This window comes from Eurytemora carolleeae, unplaced genomic scaffold (genome assembly GCF_000591075.1).
Source record: "Eurytemora carolleeae unplaced genomic scaffold, Eaff_2.0 scaffold216, whole genome shotgun sequence".
Taxonomy (NCBI): Eukaryota; Metazoa; Arthropoda; class Copepoda; order Calanoida; family Temoridae; genus Eurytemora; species Eurytemora carolleeae.
Genome location: NW_019396333.1, coordinates 93,521 through 112,656, shown reverse-complemented (window position 1 = coordinate 112,656; position 19,136 = coordinate 93,521). Strand labels below are relative to the sequence as shown.

At 33.1% G+C, this 19,136-nt stretch overlaps 3 protein-coding genes across 3 annotated transcripts in view; all 3 read left to right on the top strand.

Moving 5' to 3' along the window:
* Nucleotides 1–19,136, top strand: part of LOC111701120 (di-N-acetylchitobiase) — a 31,273-nt gene that overhangs the window by 5,638 nt on the left and 6,499 nt on the right. Inside the window, exons 4-6 of the mRNA XM_023472278.1 lie at nt 17,346–17,399; nt 17,675–17,716; nt 18,403–18,430. The gene's annotated coding sequence lies outside the window, so the exon portion shown is untranslated. The remainder of the gene's footprint in view (nt 1–17,345; nt 17,400–17,674; nt 17,717–18,402; nt 18,431–19,136) is intronic.
* On the top strand, nt 2,314–4,241 carry LOC111701119 (uncharacterized). The gene is made up of 2 exons (XM_023472277.1): nt 2,314–2,540; nt 2,733–4,241. The coding sequence occupies exons 1-2, from the start codon at nt 2,321–2,323 to the stop codon at nt 4,094–4,096; spliced, it is 1,584 nt and encodes a 527-aa protein (XP_023328045.1). The 5' UTR covers nt 2,314–2,320; the 3' UTR covers nt 4,097–4,241.
* Nucleotides 10,885–15,099, top strand: LOC111701118 (uncharacterized). The gene is made up of 2 exons (XM_023472276.1): nt 10,885–11,153; nt 13,189–15,099. The coding sequence occupies exons 1-2, from the start codon at nt 10,999–11,001 to the stop codon at nt 14,987–14,989; spliced, it is 1,956 nt and encodes a 651-aa protein (XP_023328044.1). The 5' UTR covers nt 10,885–10,998; the 3' UTR covers nt 14,990–15,099.

Here is a 19,136-nt window from a genome sequence, read left to right as displayed (position 1 = left end):
AAGTATAAAATTTAATCAAAATATGATGAACATAATTATAAAGTATCTTATTGTAGTTTGGCTAAAAATGATATAATACTTAATATTACTTAATACACAATATTGAATGTGTGAATGTGCTGTGTGACACTGTTTTTACATAAAATTCAATTTCCAGTATACTGCTGTAAAATCTTTAACCCTGTTACACCGAGATTAATGTCCAGAAATACTGGAAACACTTTTTGGCTTCAGACCTTTAGTTCGGAATTTTGTAGCAAAAAAAAATTTTAAATATTAAATTTGACTCATATATGCTTGTATTTTTGGTTCAGATTGTTTTGGGGTTTTTTAATGTGAAGCCAAGAATAGCCTCTGGCTCCCATGCTGAGTTATTAAAGAATACAAATGAAACATAACCTTTAATTCCCATAAAGTTAGTTGTGTCATGTTTGTAAGAACTCGACTGTTAACAGTAGATACCGTTAACGCCAGTGCAAGGATGAGGACACATATCCTGGAGGAGGAGGCAGAGGTGGAGGTGGAGGTGGAGGTGAGGTGGGAGTGGTGGAAGAGGAGGTGAGGTAGATCTGGTGGTAGAGGTGGTATTAGAGGTAGATGCATAATCGGAGGAAGAGACTCCATAGGTGTAGTATTAGGAATATCAGTAAAATTATGTCACAGTTATTGATTGAAAAAGTTCTAAAGTTTATTTTTACAATTGGGGACGGGTTTACTTTAATTTTCTTTAAAACTGCGAGAAGAATACTTCATACAACCAAGGCATAGGTTGAACTGATCTGTGTTGACCTTAGATCAGCCATGTGATAGGCCGTGTGGTAGGTGCATGATTTTGTGATCTGCAGCTACAGGGTTAATGTGGACGCACTTTATCAGATCTCATATTCAAATAATAATAAACATAACAAGTAGTAACTACTTAGATGGCAAATATAAGTCCACTTAATTTTCTATGCTCTATATACAACCCTATTGTTTGGTGTCCCATGATTCAAACCATTGCTGTTAATAAACCTAAGCCAAAGTTACATGGTTTTCGAGGATTGTTCATTCTCAAGTTTTAGCTTTGAATTTGACGAATCGCCCTCAATAACAGATGATTTATTGATCTTAACAATCTTAATCTAACCTTTTCTTGTTAATCTTGGAACCTTGGAACACATAGTATTCTGGTTCAAACTGGAGTTTAATGAGATGATTTTCACGAATGGTTAAATCTTTATTTGAAATAAAGATTTTTAAAGATATAGGGAGTTAGATAGATATTTATTGGAGGAAAACTTAATATTATCTTGAAGCTTTGATTTATTTGCTAGGAATTAAAAAACTAAATATAAAATGAACTCTTTAAATTATTAGTTCTGGAAGACAACTTATTATAATCTAAGACAGAAATAGTAGTATCTTTTTAATTCAATCTTTTTTATAATTGCTTAAAACTGCTTCAACAGTTAAAGCGGGTTTTATTAAGTTTAAATGAATCTTGTATTACCACATTAAAAAATAAAGAAATGTATTCATTTCACAAGGCCTCATATAAGCCTACAATGATTACATTTCTGCTAACTGTTTCTCTAAAATTCACAATTTTTAATCCTTCTCAAATTACGGATTTTTCTGTAATAATTGAAAAATTAAAACTATTAATTACAGACATTTTTTGGGACAAAGTCTTTCATCTTTGACAGTCCATAAATTTTCCCTGGGGTCATGTTTTGGGCCAAATCAGTTCTGTTTATTTGATAAAGATATACTGCCATCCAAACAAACAGACAAGCATAAACATTGTTGAATTTCCAGAAAAGGTTTCTGATCAATGTAACTTAATGATTCATTAAAATTAATGTAAATGTTGTTGGAGACTTATTCTGAACTCTGTCACCATGTTTGCATTAAACTTAAAAATTAGTATGCTTGTAATTTTATATTTAGAGCCATAAATATTTCAAAAACTTTGTAAGCGGGCCTTTAATAGATATTGCTTCTTTTTTCATATGTGAGCTCCTTCAGCAATTCATTATGATGTGGAATGGCGTGTACAATAGATCCATTTTTCAAATGCAAACCCATCAATTTTGTAATCTATTTAAGGAAAGTTAGATCATTTATAATGTAGTTGCATTTACCATGGCTATACTTTACCCATGTAATTTTCAAAATAGTAATAAAGAGCTTTGAGTATACAGAACTTGCTGGGGTTTCTGAACAAAATTCACATTTTTAATAAATATGATAGACTCTGACCTTTGGTCACTTCAAAATTAGATGCTTAATGTTTGTCTCATCTGAACTGACATTAGTAGTTGACTTAAGTGCAAGGATGAGGATACACATCCTTCTTTTTCTTGCTTTTGTACTGGTAGAAGGGAAGGGTGGTGGAGGCAGAGTTGGAGGTGGGAGAGGAGGAAGAGGTGGAGGCAGATTTAGTGGAAGTTTTCGCAGGTCAAGTGGTAGTAGAGGTGGAGGCATATTTGGAGGAAGAGGCTACTCAAGTGGAGGTACTCACAGATCAAGTGTTACTTGGTTGCGAAGCAGCTCAGGGAAGAACAATATTATTTTTATATCAAATTTTAGCAGCTTAAATAATTTAAACTTTGTAAATAGAAATTGCCATTAGTTTCTTTAGATAATTTATACTTTTGAAAAAATAATTAAAACCTAAACCATTAGTGTTAAAACTTTCTTAGAAAAATGTATGAAAATATTTAAAAATAGAGTTTCCTCTTAATTAGGTAACGGTATTCCCAGTAATTCATATCCAAAGCAAAAATGGGCCACAAGTGTTCCAGGAGTTGGCCAAATAAAACCAAGCATAAGCAGTAGGCCCAGATATACACAACCTGGGTATGGAACAAACTATGGTACAAGCTTTAGTAAGGATGACCAGTATAGACAGAAACCAGGATTTTCTAAGAAAATATTAGGATTAGGGGTAGCAGCTGGATTTGTTGGTGGAGCTGCATTGGGAGCAGGAGGCGCTTTGGCTACATACAGTGTGTATCATAGGTATCAAGCATACAGGAATATGATGCAGTCCAAAGGATTTGAAAGCTATGAAAGTGATACTATTGGGACGGATACCAATTACTATTCCTCCTACTATGAGAGAAACCAATGTCTTGGAGGATGTCCAACAGATGCTCACTGTGAATGGGGATTCTGTGAATGTAACTCAGGTTTTGAAAAAAAATATGGAAAATGTCATTCAAAAAGCGCAGAATATGATCCTGTGACTTTTGATCTAATGAATTTTGATTTTTTCCCTTGTCTGAACACTGCTGTATGTCAATCAATTTATGACATTAACATGATCTGTGTAGAAAATGAAATGTCAGGAACATGCAAATGCAAACCAGATATGAAGTATAATGAAAAAGCTCAAGAATGTCAAATTTACATAAATGTTAATTGCACTGCTTTTACATATGAGACTCAACCTTCACCATTGATTTTAGATTCTATAAAAAATGAAACAAATCTACATCCAGTAAACTTCTTAATAAATAATACAATCCCACAAGAAGTAAACACAACTTTAACTGAAAAGAGTAAATCCATTGATAATAATCAAACTGTGCAAAATACTACTTCTAGGTTGGCAGATAACTTAACTCCGACTATTGAGGAAAGTTTGAGTAACAGCCTTCTTTTAAAACTTGATAAAGATAGAGCTACTGCAAATGATTTAACTGAAGCTTTTTGTCGGGATGTGGATTCTTTTAGCTTTGACATGAATACAGAAGATCCCAGATTAAAAGATCGCAAACTCCAAAACTGTGAAAAAATTCCTGAATCAGCCTGTGGAGTAGCATATGATAGCTCAAGTTGTTCAGGAGGATGGGGTATTTATCTAAATGAAGGTGGAATCAATTTCCCGTATTTCAGTTCCTACTGGAAATATCGGAATGATATTGATCTTCTTGGAGTTAAAGCTGGATGTTCCATAACTGCCTTTTCTAATACAGAATTTATTGGGAAAAGTGAAATCTTTAGAGCAGAATCAATAGACCAGTGGTGGGTACTCAGTGAGCATTTACAATACAAACATTTGGACGAAGATATAGAATCTTTAGTTTGCATGTGTATAAAGAACTGATAGATAAAAGTAAAACTATGGATTTAAACTTTTTCGTTTGAAATTTTGCTCCATGTTTTGTTATTTATAAAAGTAAAATTAATATTCAAATCTCATGATGAGGCTCTGTCATTTTTAATATGTAAATATATTTACTCTGCCCACACATAGCTATTTTCAGTTAAAACATGCAAATAAATGAAGGGACACACATTATTTTAAGAGAAATTTGAGAGACAGAGATGTCAAGCCAAAATTTTATCAATATCAAAAGTTAATGATAATATGTCTTGAGTGGTTGCTTGACAGAGGAGACTAATGGTAGCTAGTGAGGCTCTATAATCAGAATGAGGACATAATACATCATGGGTGAAAGAGTTTTCGTAAATTTGAAAGGAATCAATTTCAAGTAATAAATACTCATATATTTTTAAATCCTGAGAAACATTACATTTTCCCTAAAATCAAAATTGACCATCGAAAATGACCTTTTGTGATAAAAAACGCCAGTAAAAGAGTTTTTTCTTCTCAAAATATGCCGAAATGGGCATCAAAAGCCATATTTAAGGGAAAAAACCTTTTTACAAAATAATGAAACATAGCCAAGTTGGAGCTGAAAAACTAGCTGATTTTGAAATTTCCTTATTTTTTTCACTTTTATGCTGCTAGATTGCATGTTTGTTTAATATGTTCACAAACCGTTTGCTGTGTTGAATTCGGCTTTTCAAGACATATCTTTTGATAATCAACATATTTTGAAAACACTTGTATAACAAGGTTTTTGGCCAAAAAAGCCATTTGCAATGATTAGTTTTGATGTTATCGAAAATGCTTTTAGTAAATGCTGTTTAAAATAAAAAAATACATTAGTATTTGCTACTTGATTTTTGTTTCATGAAAATGTTTCACCCTTAATAATATATACCATACATTTAAAAAAACTGATTACTAGACTGAAACTTTAGTTTTTTTAATCCATGATTGTATAAACCTTTTATACTAAAACTTATTCCTACTTAATCTAACTAAAGATAAAAGATAATTTTCATGCTTTTAATTGCATTTCAGATAATCTTTTTCTTTTAACATTTCCTGACGTTTTTGAATATTGCTAATTGAGGCCAAATTTAAAGAATTAGAGCCGCACCTTAAATTTGAGATGAGGCTTTAATATTGTTGGTTCCACTTAAAATTGTATTCAATGTTTCAAGATTTAAGCGGGCAATCATTTGAACCGGTTTTTGGCGGATTTGAGACGCGGCTTAAATTCATTAAGTTCAAACTCTGATTTCTTTTAAATTTAAAGTACCCCTCACTCAACCTACCTATATAACATACCTAATAAATATATATATACCTAAATAATATATACCTATAATAAAATTTAATAGCAGTACACCTCTAGCCATTAACAGACTTACTAACCATTAATAGACCTACAAACCATTAACAGACTTACTAACCATTAACAGACTTACTAACCATTAACAGACCTACAAACCATTAACAGACCTACAAACCATTAACAGACCTACAAACCATTAACAGACTTACTAACCATTAACAGACCTACAAACCATTAACAGACTTACTAACCATTAACAGACTTACTAACCATTAACAGACTTACAAATTATTAACAGACCTACTAACCATTAACAGACTTACTAACCATGTACAGTGAAGATAGTTATTTAATGTTAGAAATTGCTGTCAGATAATTAAATCAACACAAATTACTGGAAAAATTAAATAGAAAATTCACCTTAATGACTTAGCGCAAGCAGTAGAGTAACATTTTATTTTAATGGGGAGCATGAAAGTCTAATGTTAGAAAATCAATTGTGATTTGATTGCATAAGTTCAAGTTTTACAAAGTTTAACGTTTATGAACTGAAAAATACATTTCTGTTTATAAAAACGTGTTGAACATTTAAATGAAAAATATAACATTTCAGAAATGGTTTTTAATAAAACAATCATGAAACAAAGGTTTTCTTATGATACAGAGTATAAATTTTAATAGATTAATGTTTAACATTTAAAAAGATGTAATTCTGTAAATTAAAATATTTCACAACTATTCTCTGAATATTAAATTTATTAATCTAACATTTGATATATGTCTGATGAAAACGTTGTTCATAAAACGTGAGGTAATGTCGAGGGTTAAGTATTAATTTCAAAGTGTAACATAAGACAAACAAAAAAATAGAATTCTGCAATTTTCATCGTGTTTTTTTAGACTAATCACGATTTTTACTATCAATGAAAGTTACATAAAAAACAACACAAAAAGAACTAAAATTCGCTAGAAATTATAACTTTCTAATCTTTATCTTTGCAAACTGATGTTATAGACTGATGTCGGTATTTCAAACCATGAATTCTGGTAGTGGAGAAAGTCAAAGTTTGAACTGTCAAAGTTTTAAACCATCTAGTTGTGTGAAGATATATACTGAAATCTAGAAAGTGTCGCAACGCCATGGCCTTCGGTTTTACCTCACACACTCACTTTTTTATTGCCTTACAATCACGTGACCAGTATACTGCACTGCCATTGGCTGGAGTTATAGTGACGTAATACAGATTATACAGACTATATGTAATAGTATTATTGATTATATCTATTAAAAATGCAAAAAAATTATGATAGGAGCAAACCTGAGATTCTCAGGCTCCTGTGGGATATAGTCGTTTTCAGATTGGTTGCATATTTGTTGAATATGATCTGTTTAATACTACAACTGTTATACAAAATTGCATATATATAAAGTTTTGTACAAATTTGACACAGTTTTATATCAATTTCTCGAGACAGGAACATAAGATAGATGTCTTATATGTATCGTTTAACGCCTGAGATTCTCAGGTTTCATTCTATACGCCCTTTCCTGTGCAGTCCCTTTAACATTTACAAAAGCTTAACGTTGCATAAGCTATTCAAGGACAGAAAATTCAAAACGAAACGTTACTCTTTGCCAAACAATTTCAAAACGTGCAACGTAACATTTCAAACGTTTTATGCTAATGATGAACACTATCGTATTGAAAGCTAAAATTAGAAAAAATCAAAACGTTGACATCTCTACTAGGTACTCAACAATTTATGAACTTGGCGTTGTTTAATTTTAATCCATTCACAAAGCTGAAATATCATATTTTTAAATATTTTCAGTGACACATGGCACTAGCATGGCAAGTGCAAAGTTACATGCTAGTTATGTTTTAGGGTTAAACTATACTCTAATTTCTCAAACTCTCAATTTGATAAAAAAAACTTGATTTTACAGGGTGAGTCAAAAAAAGTGGGATTTTTAGCGCCTGGTGCAAAATTGTACCTTTTTTGTGCAATTCTCCTGTATAGTGCCTTTCAATATTTTTTGAAAGTTTTAATTTTTTTGTATACTTCAATGGCCCCAATAAAAATCCGCGAACCTATTTTTATCTCAAAACCAAAAGTTCAGAAAAACAAAATGTATAAATAAATTGTTTCTATCGAAATCTAAAATTTTTGAAAGATTGAATCACAGAATCTCAAAAAATTAGCAAAATTGTAATTAGAAAATTTTCAATTTTTAGTTCTGGCATAATTTTTACGGAAAAATTGTTAATTTCATAATGGTTCTTAGGATTTCAACTGACCAATGTATTATTTAGAGTATACTAAGAAGAAAGGAACTAGATAATCCAAATAAGTTTTCCTGAAAAATTTGACCAGAACTAAAAATTGCGAATTTTCTTTTTGCAATTTTTCAAATTTTCTGTGATTCTTTGATTGATTCTTTAAAAAATTTGAGATTTGGATAGAAATAATTTATATACACATTTTTGCTTTTCTGTACTTTTGATTTTGAGAGAAAAAAAGGTTCGCGGATTTTCTTTTGGGCCATTGGAATACCAAAAAAATGTTCAAAAAATATTTAAAAAACTAAAAAGGAGAGTTGCACAAAAAAGGTACAATTTTGCACCATGTGCCGCAATTCACACATTTTTTTGAGTCACCCTGCAGATGCAACAAATAAAGTGATAAACAGAAAACTGAAGATCTACATTATACAGTCAATTTTTCAAGGCAACTCCTTTAATGTTAAAAAATTAAACTTTTACATTTAGATAAACAAAACATAATTCAAACAAATCTAAATAAAATGTCTATATTCAGGCTTGTCTAAAAACTAAATTTTAGATCAGTAACTTAATTAATAAAAAGTTGGGGGCAATCTTTCTGAATACGTTACCTTCTAACTATCCGGCACTCTACCCACTCCATTACCTTCTAACTATCTGGCACTCTACCCAGTCCATTACCTTCTAACTATCCGGCCCTCTACCCAGTCCATTACCTTTAAATTATCCGGCCCTCTACCCACTCCATTACCTTTAAACTATCTGGCCCTCTACCCACTCCATTACCTTCTAACTATCCAGCACTCTACCCACTCCATTACCTTCTAACTATCTGGCACTCTACCCAGTCCATTACCTTCTAACTATCTGGCACTCTACCCAGTCCATTACCTTTAAACTATCCGGCTCTTTACCCAGTCCATTACCTTCAACCAATCTGGGACTCTACCCAGTCCATTACCTTTAAACTATCCGGCACTCTACCCACTCCAATACCTTAAACTATCTGGGACTCTACCCAGTCCACTACCTTTAAACTATCCGGCACTCTACCCACTCTAATACCTTTAAACTATCCAGCACTCTACCCAGTCCATTACCTTTAAACTATCTGGCACTCTACCCAGTCCATTACCTTTAAATTATCCGGCACTCTACCCACTCCAATACCTTTAAGCTATCCGGCACTCTACCCACTCCATTACCTTTAAACTATCTGGCCCTCTACCCACTCCATTACCTTCTAACTATCCAGCACTCTACCCACTCCATTACCTTCTAACTATCTGGCACTCTACCCAGTCCATTACCTTCTAACTATCTGGCTCTCTACCCAGTCCATTACCTTTAAACTATCCGGCACTCTACCCACTCCAATACCTTCAACCTATCCGGGACTCTACCCAGTCCATTACCTTCAACCTATCTGGGACTCTACCCACTCCATTACCTTCAAACCATTCGGGACTATTTCATAATTTTTTTTTCTTTCATGATTTGAGAGTTACTTTTGAAAACATTTATACCTGTTTCGAGGATTTTTGATAATGAAGACAACATTTTAATATTTTCCAGGAATGTTCGAAAAAAGGTTGTAATTGAAATATTATTTAAAAAACAAAATCAAAAATATTATGAAATATCAACTATACACGAATGGGACGAAAGATTATCGATGACTTAAGGTAGATTTTTCATGAACACTCCCTTTTTAAGAATTTAAATTTTTATTGGAGTAGATATTTAAAGATGTCTTAATCCGATTCATTTGATACTGTCTTATGTGCATTGTTCATTGCCAAAGTAATCCATGAATTGTTTTGATGTAATCAGTTTAGATACCACATAACATATTTGAATACGCCCGAAAATTTTCATTAACAGTGATTGTCTATTTTTTATACAAAATAGATGCGTAAATATTATTCTCAAATCCATTTTTATTTCAACAGACGATTCTTGATTATTGATAATTTAATACAGTTTGAAATACAAATTCATATGATTTGTTTTCCTTCACTTTTAGCACAAAAATATGATTTTTTCAAATTACTACCGTTCGAGCTTGAACCAAATTAACCAATGACGTCAAATACAGATGTAAGGTAAGTAATAGTTACACAGTATTTTTGTTTTGCCTTTAAAAAGTCCAAACCCAAGAAGAAAAAGAACCAAATTATTGATATTTTTGTATTCTATTTTGTAGCCATTATTTCCTATTCTATAGGTTTAAACCATCAAGTTGCAACGATATATGGTTGAAAATTAGAGTTTGTGGCGAGCATGAAATTCCCTCGTCTAAATAGCGTATCTACGTTTATAAAGCTAATTCATGAGTCAGGACTCAGAATTCAGAAGCCAATGCAGTGTAATGTGAAACCACAATTTTCAGTTATCTTATATCCATGTCTTGTTCTTGTGTTATGTATATAAAGTCCCCTATTACATTCTAAAGCAGTTTTTTGTAATTCATCCACTAGTCATATTTGTCCACTATATAGTTTCTTAATCGTAGGTCTGTGAAGTCCTTAGCGTTAAGTAGATCCTGGCAGTACTTGACTATATTTCGTTTTTCCATAATCCATTATAGTCTTTCTGATCAAAGTACCTCTGTCCTTGTTTGCCAGTAAGGGGCCTGTCCCTGTTTTCCTCTTATAGTCTGCAAAAGTCCTAATAGTCCGATACAATCCTTTTTATATTTTTATTATTCTTCTTTAGTTGTTAGGTTTTGTGTAACCTTAAATGATATGTTTGTAATGTTAATTCACTCATAAGGTTTTTCTAAGAGGATAAATTAAGAATGACTTCATCAGAAATGATGCCTAAAGCGTCAAGAATTTTGTTATTTTTTTTTGCTTAATTGAGAAAATTTGGTGAAGATGGTCCACAATCTTGATCATGCTGGAGTCAAGTAATTGGGGTGTGTGGGCAATAATATGCTGATGGGGGGGGGGGCGAAACCGGTTCACCCCCCCCCCTAGTTACGCTACTGATAACTACGTATTGAACTTAAGATGCATGAAATCAGGGAAGACGGTATTCTGTATCCCACCCTAATCACCCCTTCCCTCCAGTTGCCTCCTATACCCGTGGCCCCCTACCTCTCCCCCCCCCACTTCAGCTTCCTGGAAAATGTTCGAAAATCCCAAGCTAACTCAGCTGTGTTTATAATATTACCCAATAGCACAGTTGTAGATATAGGTCCTACTAGTCGAACCGTGAAAACTTGAATAGATCTGTTATCATATGCTTCAATCTGCTACTACAGATACGTTTTCAGTAGACTCACAGATATGAAGCTTACCATAGTGTTCCTGTGTGCTCTCATAGTTAGTCTTGAGTGTCGTCGTAGCTCATCTTCTTCAAGATCATCATCTTCAGGATCCTCAGGGTCATCAGGGTCTTCATGGTTTAGAAGAAGTAGCAGTAGTAGTTCGTCATCAGGAAAGCAAAAATTCAAAATCATGGAATCTTTAATCTTACTACAATTTTGGAATGAAAAATTTAAATATTTCATTTTTTTGATAAACAAAAATGGAAATAACTTTTGATTATGAGATTTAATGATCAACATTAGGGAGTCATGATGATATCACATAAGTAGGACCAGAGCTGAAAACTTTAGAATGTGATATCCTTAATCCCGATCTGTTAATTAATCTGGAGATTAAATTTATGAGGAAAACAAGCAATATTTAATCTGGATATTAAGAAAAAGAGTGGATCAAGCATTAATCCCGATATCCACCATTCTAAAGTTCCCAGCTCAGGAACACTTGATATCCAGTTAGGAGTAGGCGTAGACACGTGATAAACACTTAGGAGTAGGTATAGACAGTTAGAAGTAGGTATATTCAGTTAGAAGTAGGACTGGCCATGTGATTTCCAGTTAGAAGTAGAGCTAGACACGAGATATCCAGTTAAGAGTAGGACTAGACACATGATATCCATTTGGACGTTGGTCTGAACTTGTGATATCTAGTAAGAAGTAAGACTGGACACGTGATTTCCAGTTAAAAGAGAACTAGACATGTGATATCTAGTTAGAAGTTGAACTGGGCACATGATATCCAGTTAGAACTAGGACTTGACACGTGATATCCAGTTAGAAGTGGAACTAGACACGTGATATCCAGTTAGGAGTACAAGTGATATCAAGTTAGGAGTAGGACTGGGCACGTGATATCCAGTTAGGAGTAGGACTAGGCACGTGATATCCAGTTAGGAGTAGGACTAGACACTTGATATCCAGTTAGGAGTAGGACTGGACGCGTGATATTCAGTTAGGAGTAGGACTGGACACGTGATATCTAGTTGGGAGTATGACTGGACTTTTGATATCCAGTTAGAAGTAGGACTGCAGACACGTGATGTCCAGTTAGGAGTAGGACTGGACATTTGATATCCAGTTAGGAGTAGGACTAGACACCTTGTATCTAGTTAGGATTAGGACTGGACATGTGATATCCAGTTAGAAGTAGGACTGCAGACACGTGATATCCACTTAGAAGTAGGACTGGACATTTGATATCCAGTTAGGAGTAGGACTGCAGACACTTTATATCCACTTAGAAAAAGAAATGGACAGTGGATACGTTCCAAAGTTTGCAATTCATGCAATTATAAAGCATACAAAATAATCTTTTTTCAAAAATGCTCTGTTTTCTTTTATTGAACGTTTTTTTCAATAAATAACAAATTAAAAATTAACATTTTTTCTGTTTGTTAACAGAATCTTCCTGTTTTTATTATACATCGTTGATTTTTCATAAATAGTTTAAAAAAGATTATTTGAAAAAGTCTAGAAACGTAGTTGTTTTTTACCTAAGTTCACTTTCTTTGTTTTAAGAGTGAAATTTTAATCAGACAAAAGATTTGATAAAATCTAAAAATTGTTACATTGATGGCTATGTATAAAGATTATAAGAACTAATCTTAAATTTAAAGATTTTTATCATGTAAAATTTTATTGCGTTTTTTTGCTTCCTTTTTCCAGACCTTCTTTTAATTTCAAAATATCATTTCTTGAGCAACATTTTTATACATTTTTACTTAGTGAAATCGAGGTCTAGAGTTAATTCTTACAAATATATTTCTATCATTTTCTCCTTATTTTATAAATTGTCTGCAAAAGAACCCTTGCCATATTTTATACTAAAACTAAAAATGGCAACTGAATAGATTTATGGAAATTTTTGTATGCTTTACAATAAACATCAATCGCATTTTCTTCTAGAAAGTGACTCAAAAACAAATACTGCAAGTGCTAAAGTATTTAGGAAATATTTAAAGGGCCACCATCTTATTGATTTGATGAGATTAAAAGTTTGTACTTTTGAAGCGTTAAACTCTGAATATATTCATGAGTTTATACTTTTTACAATTTACAAAATAACATTGGTAAACAAATCAGATGATACATAGAAGTTCAAATTATCTAATATTCTGTAACTTGGATTTAATTTTTGCTTTTTACCAGGAAGTTCAGCAAGTTCCTATCCCAAGCAACAATGGAGCAGCTCTGGGAGCTCTTATCCCAAGCAACAAACAGGAGGAAGTAATCTTGGAGGTTCGAGTGGAGTGTCCCAGTATGGAGGTAAACCTAATGCTGTAGGAGGTGGTGGCTTTGCTGCAGGATCTCCAGGATCTTTTGGCGGTGGTGCGGTTGGAGGGTCTCCAGGAGCTATTGGAGGAGGTGGGTTTGTTGCACCAAAACCTGCAGGATCAAATGCAGGAGGATATGTAGCTGCCGGAGGACTAGGTGCTGCAGGAGGTTTTGCAGCTGGAAACATGAACAAACCTGGATTGACCAGCACTGGTGGAATAGGAGGAGGTGGATTTGTAAACCCATCACAGGGTAAACCTGGGTTTCATGGCTCTGGTTATCCTCAACCATCTGCCCCCAGCATGGGTTCATCTAATAGTTTTGGAGGAGGTGGCCTAGCCAGTCATGGTCTAGCCGGAGCAGCTGGTGCTGCCGGAGGATATGGTTTAGGAAAAACCAACAGATATACATGGCCAAAACCTTCCGTTTTAAGTCCGGGCTTAAGTAAAACACATAAATCTGCTTACAGTCCTGGATATGGAAGTAATTATGGCACTAGTTTTACTTCTGCAAACATGTATAAACAAAAAAAAGGATTTTCCAAGAAGGCATTGGGACTTGGAGTAGCAGCTGGATTTGTTGGGGGTGCTGCTCTGGGAGTTGCTGGTACTATGGCAACCTATAGTGCTTACCATAGATATCAGGAGTTTAAAAATATGATGATGATGAGAGGATTTGGAAACTATGACAATGGCGGATTTGGAAATGATTACCGTTCCTCATATTACAAAAATAATCAATGCTTTGGAGGATGTCCCATGAATTCTCATTGTGAATGGGGCTTTTGTGAGTGCAATGCTGGTTATGAGAGAAAATTTGGACAATGTGGAAGATTGGGTGGAGAATTTATTTCTCGACCTTCTAACTTTGATCCGTTCATTGCTTGTGCTGCTACCGAAAACTGCCAGAAGTTGGATATGAACATGATATGTAATACAAACCTAACTATACAATCTGGAGGAAAATGTCAATGCAAACCTGACATGAAGTGGAACGAAGCAACTGGAGAATGTCAAATATTTATAGATGTCGATTGCAGCTCGATAACATATGATACGCCACCATCAAAACTCATACTAGCTGCTGTACAAAGTGCACAGACTCCTGCAGTTCCTGCAACTGTTTCACCCGGAACTGTTCAAGACGGAAATCAAACTTTAATTTCAACAATTCCTCAAGAGAGCAACTTTACAATTCCGGAGGATAGAACACCAACCATTGAAGAAAGTTTAAGCACCAGCCTTTTATCAAAGCTTGACAGAGACCAAGCAACTGCCAATGATTTAAAGGAGGCCTTTTGTCGTGATGTTGATGCCTTCAGCTTTGACTTGAATGTTGATGATGGTAAACCACCCAACTGTGACCCTGTTCCCCGAACTGCTTGCGGTGTTGTCTACGACAGCTCCAGCTGCTCCGGGGGATGGAAGCTGATCATTGCTGAAGGTGCAATCAGCTTTCCATACTTCAGTTCCTACTGGAAGTACAGGAATGATATCGATCTAATCGGGGTCAAAGCAGGTTGCACTCTTACCGGCTTTTCTGATACGGGATTTTCTGGTAATCGAGGAACATTTAGAGCGGATGCAAGTGACCAATGGTGGGTTCTTGCTGAACATGCCGAGTTTCTTCATCTTGATTCAGATATTGAATCTATTCAATGTGTTTGCCGCAGAATGTAGAGGATAAAATATTTTCTGAGGATATACACAAACTATGTATATTTAGAAAACCATACTATTTAACCATTGGTGTTATGGTTTTGTTTGAAAATAAAACATTAAAACAATAATTTGGTTTGGTTTCAATAAAATTTTTTACAGATTGTAATGAAAGCATATTTGTTATAATCGAAATTATTTGACCTAATTACCTTGTTTTTTGGGGAGCAATTAGCCAATATTTTGGCGAGTATCAAAGTTGGGAATTAAAGAATTAGGTCTGACAGTCTAGAGTTCTCTGATTCAAGGGTTGCTTTGAGTCACTCCTGACATTCCTAACCATGTAAATGTATATAAAGTCTATTTTCTTTGTATTTATCAAATCTATTCACACTTAAAGCATGATGTACAACATGGATGGGTTGAACTTTGATTTTGAGGTAACCAGAGGTTCAAAATTATAAACATTTTATGCTTAAAAACCTAAAGTTTTTTTTACTAATTTATAATTTACAACCAGGATATTCAATCTTATTGATTTAGAAGCTGTTATTTAATCAAAGTTGCAGATTGTTTGCTGCTTAAAGGGATTGTAAGCGTAAACTTCCATTTAATATAGGGTATCCCTGATTTACATCAGTACCCTTTCCTGATTTATCTCAAGAAAAAGCTGTTTTCATACTGAAGGAATATTGAAACTCTCTAAAAGTCGTAGAACATCAATATTCAAATGTTTGAAACCGTTGGAAATAGAATATTCTAGATGTTCCAGGAAAAAATGTGACGTCATTCTTGTTGATTTTACAAAGTACGCGTAGCGTACACTCCAAATTTATCCGACTTTTTACGCAGAATTGAATTGAATCTGGAATGCCCCTTTTTAAAATTATGATCACTTGAAATTACGCTAACAGTCTCTTTAAAGTGCATTTCTAACAACTGGAACTGTTTATTACTGTTTATTCTGTCATCTAAAATCCTCCAAATATAATCTGAAACTGGAGATAAATTTAGATTGTAATTATTTCTACTTTTCCGAATTCAGGAAAATAGGAAAATAAATGATTTATTAAAGGGAGTAACCGGCTATGTAAGGTAGTTGAACTGAGTATGCAGTGTTGTGGAAAACTTCTTTCGGATTCATTTGAGGCATATTAAACTATTTAAAGATCTTTAAATCCTGAGTTTGAGCGCAAATTCAACGTTCAAAAGTCATACTTTGGTTTGATACGTTTTCAGAATTAGTTTTTAAATTATTAAATAACGACAACGAAAAATAAAGTAAAAATTATACAGTAATCTAATTAGATGATTAGCAATATATTTCTCAAAAGAAATTTGTCAATAAATCAATGCTAAAATCAATTATTTCGTTTTCATTATTATATTGAATTTCTTATCTTCTTTGAATTTATTCGCAGATTTCTTCAAATTCTTCAAATGTCGTCTTTTCTATAATAATTCTAGAAAATCTGTGGAAGATCTTTGTGAATAATGAGAAAATAGAAACTAATAATTAGACAAGATTATTTATTTTCGACGATAAGATTAATTTTTATCTTCTCAACATGTTCCTTTACATGACGTCTGTAGTTTATTGAAGAACTTTTTTACATTTTATGTCGTCGTTATCTAATAATCTAAAAAACTAATTCTGAAAACGTATCCACCCCAAAGCCGGTCACTCCCTTTAAGATTGCAAATAATTGCCGTTATATTAAATGACATTCATTTCAGAGTTCCATGTCTGATTCATAACGGTACATTTCAGAGTTCCATATCTGATTCATAATTGTACATTTCAGAGTTCCATATCTGATTCACAATTGTACATTTTAGAGTTCCATGTCTGATTCACAATTGTACATTTCAGAGTTCCATGTCTGATTCATAATTGTACATTTCAGAGTTCCATATCTGATTCACAATTGTACATTTCAGAGTTCCATGTCTGATTCATAATTGTACATTTCAGAGTTCCATGTCTGATTCATAATTGTACTAGCAAAACATTTTAGGGGTACTCTGTTTTTCTAGCTAAAAATTTCTTATTTTCTATTTTGGTTTTAATGGAAGTAATTTATTTTGTGCAACAGAGATAAGGAAGGAGATTACTATTGTAGAACGAAGATATATATCCCATTTTTTTAATAAAGGTTGAAAGAAATACTGTTGTGAATCGTCATGTAACTCTTTGAGAGTCATTGATCAATACTTATTCTATGAATGATTTGTCAATCTCCAATAGTTCAACAATTTGGTGAAACCTTCCTGCAAAATCAAATGCTTCTTCAAATTGAATTTATTATCTTTACAACTTCTCTAAAACTAAGTTTGGAAAACTTTATTTCTATTTTTTATTAAGATTTGTTTCTAGGATGAAGTTAAAGAAAATAGCGTGGAGGCATTGGCTTATACTAGTCTTGTTAAGGTCAGCTGTAATTTTAATATTCTGAGCTTTCCAGTTCATAATTTTAGCTTTGAACCCTGAATATCACCATTTATAATTTTCATGGATTTTTTCTCTTTAAATTGGTGCAGTTTCCAAAATAATAATTTTCGAAAATGTGCACAATTAAAATAGCTGTGATTCAGGTTCTTTGTACTATTTATAGAATCATAGCCGCGGTCTTCGTATTCCACAGTTTTATTTCTACTACTCTATATTATTTCTTTGTATAGTTAATTAAATTCTGTATTCCCCAGGAGACTGCAGAGGTTTTCAGGGGAAAAATCCCCAGCTGTCAGGTTAGAATTTGACAAGGATTTTGGTTTTTTGTAAAAAAAAAAGAAAATCTTAAATCTTAATTGAACTTTTTCCCCTAAACAAAACAAGAAAAAAGAATTTGCAACCGATGATATTATTACCTTAAAAATTAAAAGTTTAAATTAAATATAGGTCAAAAAAATAAGAAAAAATCGATTAGAAAAATAAACATGGATTTGGAATTCTCAGAAATTATAAACCCTAACTTTCTACCCCATAATATGCCACACATCGGTCTTCAATGTGTGTAGGCTATTCGTTGTTATTGTTAAAATAAATGGCGGGAAAGTCCGCCAAATCAATGTTTTAGACTCTCGCGTGGTTTTAATAAAAAGTCGTCTAAAGATTAAGATCATATAGTAATTTGACATCGTTTAATTAGATCTTAATGTTTTGATGATAATTTTCATAACTTTTTAAATATTTCTATTCAACATTTTTTTCTGTACTGCAAAAATCTCTAGAATGTGCAAGTACAATGGACATTGTAAAAAAAATTGACAAAAAAACCTCCCTGGAGGATACTGGAAATACTGAGTATCCCCAAATACAATGGTTGATTAAGGGGTGTTTACGGCTTTGTACGGGTTTTAACAGTGATGAAATTATTTTAATTTTAATTTAGGATTTTTTATATAATCGTGATTTTTTATTTATTACATTTTAGATTAGCATTGACTTTGGTTGGAGTCCAGGTAATTTTTCATGTCAGCATTGACTTTGGTTGGAGACCAGGTAATTTTTCATGTCAGCATTGCCTTTGGTTGGAGACCAGATAATTTTCATGTCAGCATTGACTTTGGTTGGAGTCCAGGTAATTTTTCATGTCAACATTGACTTTAGTTGAAGTCCAGGTAATCTTTCATGTCAGCATTGACTTTGGTTGGAAACCAGGTAATTTTTCATGTCAGCATTGACTTGGTTCCCTGGGTTCTTAATAAAGTAGTTATTTAAAGGAAGAGACCTGAGAGTTGAGATGAAAGTGACGTTTTGAAGAAAAAAACTGAAAAATTTTACGTTGTACAATTTTAGATAAGAGCGTAAAGTCGTTTGTAATATTTCACCAGTTGTTTCAATCAGGAGAAGAAATATTTTTTTTTTTTACAGTTCATAAATAACATGCAAAAAATACTATTAAACAAACTAGTTGCATGCATAAAAGAGGTCAAGAAAAGTTTGAAAATAAGTTATTAAAATTCATTTTAAAATCTCGAAGGTTTATGCAAATTCATTCAGCTAGGATCGCTTGTTGGAGGTTTTCTTTATTTTAATTGTGAAAATTACATTTTGAAGAAATCTGCGAATAAAATAATAGAAACAGCAAAGGAAATGATGATAATGAAATATTTGATTCTACTGTTATGGCTTTCATCGATAATTTCTGTTAAAAAATATGTTCCT